This window comes from Rhinolophus ferrumequinum, chromosome 17 (assembly GCF_004115265.2).
Source record: "Rhinolophus ferrumequinum isolate MPI-CBG mRhiFer1 chromosome 17, mRhiFer1_v1.p, whole genome shotgun sequence".
Classification (NCBI taxonomy): domain Eukaryota; kingdom Metazoa; phylum Chordata; class Mammalia; order Chiroptera; family Rhinolophidae; genus Rhinolophus; species Rhinolophus ferrumequinum.
The window spans coordinates 65,598,731-65,605,907 of NC_046300.1; the positions used below are offsets into that span (position 1 = coordinate 65,598,731).

The window sequence follows — 7,177 nt, forward strand, 5'->3', positions numbered from 1 at the left end:
GGGCTCGGCAGGGTCTGCTACGGCCGACTGGACATGACCTCCTCACCATCACCGAGGCGAGAGGGATGAGTTGCCTCTTACTCTCTAATACCTAGCTCTTGAATTGTTTTTAAAATAATTTCTGGTGCTCATTTTAAACCAGGTATCACTTATATTAACAAGTTGGAATGAGCTGAGTCATGGGCAGTTGGTCCCGTGGTGACTTGTTTCAGACTCTGTCCCACACATGCCTTTGGATCGATCCTTGAAAAGAAATGGCCCTCTCTATTGGTGACTGCTGGCTGGCTGGTAGGCACAGCAGTAAAATCAGGCTCTGTGAGAATGCTGGGATCCTGTCCCTCTCCCATCCCATGTTTTCTAGCTTGACAGGCCAAGCCTGGCTGTGCAGACACACAGTTCAGCTCAAAAACACCAGCTCCAATCAGTTTCTTGATATCTCTGTTTTGGAGGCAGAGCTGACATTAGGAGAAGAGATTCTATTCCAGGAGAAGGAGGGTGGAAAGAAAATTTCTATAATCTATCTATGGCCATCTACCTACGGGTCTCTCTGTCCCTCCCTCCCTGTCTCTCTCTCCCTCTCTCTCTCTCTCTCTCTCTCTCTCTCTCTCTCTCTCTCTCTCTCTCCCTCCCTCCTTCCTTTCTTTCCTTTTTTTAAAATTTTTATTTGAATTAAAATAGGTTTATTAATACCTGTGGAAAAGGTAATATAACCATTTAGATTACCCACTTTACTGATAGGGAAATTGTTCAATAAGAAACTTGGCACGCTGATTTTCACCTGCTAAAATGTTATCTTCTGGCATATAATAAGAATTAGTTAAGTAGGAAATATAGTTGAGAAAGGCAAGAAACGAAACCAAGAGGCTGACAGAGGCCTTATTTCCGTAGTTGGGCCCTTGGTGGACTTCATCCTGAGAACAGCAGGGAGCCATTGAGGGTCATTGAGCAAGACAGGGCCGTTGTCACTTTGGGGGCTAGTGTCCGGGAAGGGGGGATTGCTCTACCCCTGGTCAGCCCCTAAACCCTAGCCACCTCTGTCCCTGAGGCCCGCAGCTCCCATGCAGTATCTGCTGTCCTTAATCTGTCAGGCATGAGGAGGCTGGGATGTATCCACACATAAGGGCTCAGAGGGAGACATGGTTCCTGCCACCCTCTGTCCCCAGCCCACTGGCACCAGGCTGAATGTAATTGTCCTGGATGAAGCCGTCATCATCCTCATCTTCACCCACGTCCAGGCGGACACCCTTTCTTGTCTCAGGCAGTGGGCAGTGCTGGTAGCTGGTGTGGTATTTGGGGCAGAGGTGGCATTTGACAGCAAGTGGAACCACAGCCCCCAGCAAAACCCCCACCAACACTGGCCATGCCTGGGCCCCGGGGCCCGGTTCAGGGGACAAGGCTAATGCCCTGGGGAGCTCCGAGGGCCCCACAACAGTTTGGTTTATCTCAGTCATGGAGGGCCCGAAGACACCGATGAGCCTCAGGTTTGGCCAGATCTGGATCCAAGGAGATCTACAGGTGTCAAGCAGCCCTGGGACACAGTCCTGGGAACGAAGCAAGGAGGGCTGCAGCTGCAGGTGAAGGCGGAGAGCTGGACAGTAGGCAACGCCCCCAAAAGGGAGGACTCTTTCTACATCTTCCCAAGCTTTTGCGAAAACGTTGCAGGCCTCACCCGTTCCCCCAGTACCGGGCGGGGAGCGGGTACAGCTGGGATCCAGAGATGGCTCTAGCGTGCCCTGGAAGGGGCGGACACCTCAGCAGGCAGCTGCTCAGGCTGGCAACCCTGATAAGCGGTGCATTTCTGGTGACAGGTCCAAGTCCAGAGTTGAAAAGGGAGCTTTGCAGGCCTGTGAAGACGGTGGGCTGAAACCGGAAGGACGGGTGTTGAGCAAAGCTGGAGGGACCAAGAACACTAAAATTGCTTGCAAACGTGTAAGCCTCTGTGTGTGTGTGTGTGTGTGTGTGTGTGTGTGTGTGTGTGTAGGAGGGACGTAGGGACGTTGAGGTCAATGGGGAGTGTGAGTTCAGAGGCCTTTTAGGGAGTGTATTAGGGAGTGTATATGTGCCCCTGGGGCGGGAGGGTATCGTGTATTGGTGTGACCTGGGTAGAGGGTTTAAGCCTTCATCTGGATCTCAAGGATCCTGTGACCCCACAAAGTTAGATTCTGAATCTCCCTGTTTCCTTACTCCTTGTCCCCAGGCCTAGTGCCTCCTAGTCCTTGAAGACTCAGTTCCGGAGTCACCTCAGTTCAGGAGTCTACTCCTGCATGCCCCGCCTCCTCCCTGGCTGGATGGACCACAAATCCCAAGCCAGGAAAGTAACTAGTATGGAGAGAAGAGTGTTCACTGCAAAACAATGGAGAATTCAGTGCAAATCAGAGAGGCTCAGAGCATCTGTGTTTCAAAAATCTCTCAAGTGTGTCTATTTAACCAGGCAAAAGAGTCTCCTTCTCTTATCCTGCTGAATTAAGAGCTTGAAGGGAATTCATTCATTCACTTTCTCCCTCATTCATTTACTCATTCAACAAACATTCATTGAGCATGCGCTCTTGTGGATTTAGTGATGAGTAAGAAAGAAGATTGCCACCTTCGTGGAGATTGTATTCTAGTGGTGGTGAAAGATAAAGAAGCTAAATAAATGTGGTGGTTTCAGATTGCAACAAATGCAATGAAGGGGACAAAACAGTGATGCAGGAAATGTTAATTGTTCAGTGTGGTACATTATACGGGATGGTGTCCTCATCATCTACTGCTGTGTAACCCATCACTGCAAAACTTATGGTCAAAACAGATGTCTCTGGAGATTCAGTTGAGGGGTTCAACTGGGGCTGGAGGATCAACTTTCAAGACAGCTCATTCCATAGCTGGCTGTGTGCTGAAAACTCATCCTGCACTGTCACCTGTGGTTTTCACTTTCTTTCCACATGGCTGCTTGGGCTTCCTCACAGCGCGGTGGCCGAGTTCTAAGAGTTAGTATTACAAGATACACAAAGTAGACTCCAAAGTCCCAGAACTTCACTTTTGCCACATTTCACGATTCAAACTTGTCATAAGGCCAGCCCAGATTTATGGGGAAGGGAATGGACTCCATATAGTCAGGAGGTGCTCTCTGAGGTGGTGATTTTGGGGCTCTAAGAGCAAACCCAAAGGGTGTAAAGGAGAAAAGCGTATGGTGTGACTGCAGAACAGCCAGGAGGCTGGTGTGACTGAGGCATGTGGATTGGAAGAATTTAGTACCATACGCAGTTGGAAAGATAGGCAGTGGCCACGTGGTGTGGGCCATATTAAGGATTCTGGATTTTATTTGTCAGTGCAATAAGAAGCCATTGAAGGATTTTAAGCAGGAGTGACATGAACTTTTAGAAATTGACATTGTGTGGAGGGGAGACTGTTTCATGGTGTGACCGCTGCCTGGCCCTGCCAGACTGCTGCCAGACCCTTGTGCTAGATCCAGCTAGAACAAAGACTGCTTCCTGTGACCCCCTCAGAGACTGCCCCACCCCTCCCCTGCACCCCAGGTGTGCTGGATCCTGGAATAGGCCCTCGCCCTGACCTGGGCAGGTATGAGAGGCATTTTTCTCATGTCAGGGGCGGGTCAGCCCCCTATCCACTCTGCCCTGTCCTATTAACCCCTTATGCCTGGCAAGTGGCATGGAGGATACCCACGTCATCTTGCTGCCACCCAAGACGCACCTCTTGGGTGCCCTTAATCAAGGCATAATGTAATGCTGGAGTTGTCAGCCTCTTTCTTTGGCCTTTTCAACCTGGAAAAATTTTCCCAACATATTGACTCTATATTAGTCTGCTAAGTCTGCCATAACAAAATACCACAAATGGGGCAGCTTAAACAACAGAAACTTATTCTCTCACAATTCTGGAGGCTGGAAGTACAAGATCGAGATGTCAGCAGATGTTTCTCCTGAGGCCTCTCTTCTTGGCTTGCAAATGTCTGCCATCTTACTTTGTCTTCACATAGCCTTTCCTCTGTATCTCTGTGTGTTTGACTTTCCTTTTCTTATAAGGACATCAGTTAGATTAAATTAAATCCCATTCTAATGGCCTCATTTTAATTTAATCACCACCTTTAAAGGCTCTATCTCCAAATACAGTCACATTCTGAGGTACTGGGGGTTAGGGCTCCAACATATGACTTTTGGAAGGACACATTTCAGTCCATAACACCTACCAAGAAGATTCTGGATTTCCAGGAAGGTCCAATTGGATGCTGTGAAACCAGGTTGGGGATGCAACAGTAAATCAAGTGAGAGGTGAAGAAGACCTGGAGCAGGGTGACGTCAGAGCAATGGATGGATTCTAGATTAAAAATTCATGGTAGAACTGATATATCTGCTGTGGATTGGAAGTGATGAGCAGAGGAAAAGAGAAATCAAGGATAACTCTGAGATTTGTAGCTTGAGCCCCTAGACAGTGAGGATTCAGGCAGCTGGGGTCTTCTGTCTCCTTCTACATTCCATCTGGCTACACTTGAACTCTTAGCTCTTCCAACAGTAATGCAACAGAGTCTCAAGTCCAGAAGCCAACCCCAAGGATCCCTATTGGATACACCTTCTTAATCCTAGCAACTGACACCAGCTCTGAATATACTGGAGGTTATGGGTTTAATTGTGCCCCTCCAAAAAAGATATGTTGAGTTCTAATCTTCAGTACCTCAGAATATGACTTTATCTATTAGAAATAGGTTTTTTAGAAAGGTAATAAAATGAGGTTATTAGGGTGGACCCTAATCCTATATGACAGCTGTCTTTATAAAAGGGGGAAATTTGGACAGACACACATAGAGTTAAAATGATATGAAGACACACCGAGAGAATGCCATGTGGAGACAAGGGATTGGAGTGATTCATCTACAGCTAAGGAACACCTGAGGGACCAAAAGCTAACAGAGAGGCATGGAGCAGTCCCTTCCCTAGCACCTTCAAAGGGAGCATGGCCCTGAGTACACCTCAATTTTGGACGTCTGGCCTCCAGAGCTCTGAGACAACAAATTTCTGTTATTTTAGGCCAGTCAATTTGTGGTACTTTGTTACACAGCTCCAACAGCCTCATACACTGTAACCAGAAGGGCTGGGGAACTCACCAGGAGCAGCTCCCAGCCAAAGTCTGCTGGGAGCTGGTAAATACATAACGCAGCTTTCTTGCTTCCTATAGTTGGGTTCCACACCACTTTCTGGAGTTTCTCCAGTGAGAGGAAGCTCCAGTCATCCAGAGAGTAGGTGGCTTGATAACCCACTCCTCTTGCCTGCTTTCCCTCCCTGTCTCATTTCACCACTTCCTGCCAGTGTTTCTGAGATCTCCCAAATAAACAACTTACACCCAAATGCTTGTCTCAGATCTATTCCTAGGGGAGTGCAGCCTGAGGTAGAAGTCATCCATGAGCAGCTAAATCTTGGTGTCCCAGCCCACACATCCTCTGATGAGATAAACTGGCTACAACTTGAGAAGGCCATCCTCCACCAAGCCTGGGTCTTGAATATTTCTGCACCATCTATCATAGAATGCAGTGGTACATAAAATGGCTTATCTATCTAGGGAGTTAAAGAAAAAAAAGTCCTCTTGTTTTACCCTCCACTTTCCTCCATCGCTATCCCCAAGCAATGGTATACCCAAGCGTTGGGAGAGGGAATTGTTGCCAATTACTGCATTGATAGTTAAGTGATACTTGAAAGCAGCAGTGTTTGTGATATTCAGGCTTTCTTATGTCAGGTCATACTGTGTTCAGAATAAGTTGTACAAGAATGGGGGATAGGTAAGTTACAGACCATATACTATTTCATTACTAGTGGGGATAATATTGGGGAGACAGAGCTGGAAGAATAACACCATCAAGATCTCATGGACTTGGAGAAAAGTAGAGGACGACCCAGTGACTTTTCCCTGTCTCTCTCAGTTTCATTTCAAGCCCTTAATTAAGAAGGATAAGAGACGGGCCCTTGCCGGGTAGCAGCAGGTCATCTTCCATGTGACATATCCTACTGAAAAATTACAGCTGTTTTGTTTCTTAAGTTTCATTGGAACATAAGACAATCACTGCTTACTTGTTATCTGAAAGCTAACTTGTTATCTGCATGGATCTGGTCAAGATGGTGCAGTAGGTAAATGCTGTGCTTGCCTTCTCTCATCACCACATCAAAATTACAACTAAACTACAGAACAACCATCATTGAGAATCACCTGAAGTCCAGCTGAACCAAGGCCCTACAATTAGAGACATAAAGAAGAAGCCACCTGGAGACTGGCAGGAGGCAGAGATGTGGAATGGGCTGGTCCCACACCCATGTGACTATTAAAAATTGGGAGGGATATCTCAGCTGTGGAGGTCCCCCAGAAAAATGAGGGGTCCCAACCCCACACCAGGCTCCCAAGTCCAGGGTACCAGTGCCAGGGAGAGACGTCTCCATAAATTCTGGCTGTGAAAGCCAGCAGAGATTGTGGCTGAGTGAGACGAGGGTGGCTGGAGTCCCAGGTGCCGCTCTTAAGGGGCCCACATACAGAATTATTCACTGATGGACTCACTTGCTGTGAGCTCCAGCACTGGGGCAGCAGCTCAAAGGTGCCAGGGACATATAATGAGGAACTGAATTGTTTGGCTATAGGGCAAGGTCTGGAGGGGCAGCTCTCTCCCGGACGGAGCAGCTGGCAGAATCCATTGTTTCTTTGTTGGGCCCTTCCCATTTCAGTTGTGCAGATGCAAACAGCTGCCATATCTGAGTCTCCATTAACTTGGCAAACATCACTTATCGACCCTATTGATTCGCTGAGACCCCACCTCCCCCAACTTTCAGGCCCAGCCAAGCCACCTCCAGTCTTTTCCATATAAAAGGCCTGCCTTGGCTCATGTTGCAGACTTTCCTAAAATCTCTCAAAGGTTCACAAAACCCAAACAAGCAGCATCTGCCCTCAGCATCTCCTGTACCACTTGCCAAGCCTGGCACTAGAGGCCTCAGTTTGTGGCTTGGCCTCTTGAGGCACTTCCAAGCCTAGTGCTGGCAGCAGCCATCTGTGGATTGCTTTGTGGCTCATGCCAGGTGGCCCAGGGCAGAGCACAAGCTGTGGATGAACTTTATCTGTGCCGGGGCCCCACCAGCAGGCCCTGGGTCTGGTAACCCTTGTGGCCAACTTCAGACTGAGCTGGAGCACCGTGTGACCACCTCCGAGATGA

The 7,177-nt window shown here is 48.2% G+C and overlaps 1 protein-coding gene across 1 annotated transcript; it reads right to left on the reverse strand.

Moving 5' to 3' along the window:
* Window positions 1-1,124: 1,124 nt before the first annotated feature.
* On the reverse strand, window positions 1,125-1,451 carry LOC117036605 (type III endosome membrane protein TEMP-like). The gene has a single exon (XM_033131608.1). The coding sequence runs from the start codon at window positions 1,449-1,451 to the stop codon at window positions 1,125-1,127; it is 327 nt and encodes a 108-aa protein (XP_032987499.1).
* Between the last annotated feature and the right edge of the window lie 5,726 nt (window positions 1,452-7,177).

Coding starts and splice junctions, on each gene's coding strand:
- LOC117036605 (XM_033131608.1), bottom strand. CDS start 1,451: ATGACTGAGATAAACCAAACTGTTGTGGGGCCCTCGGAGCTCCCCAGG.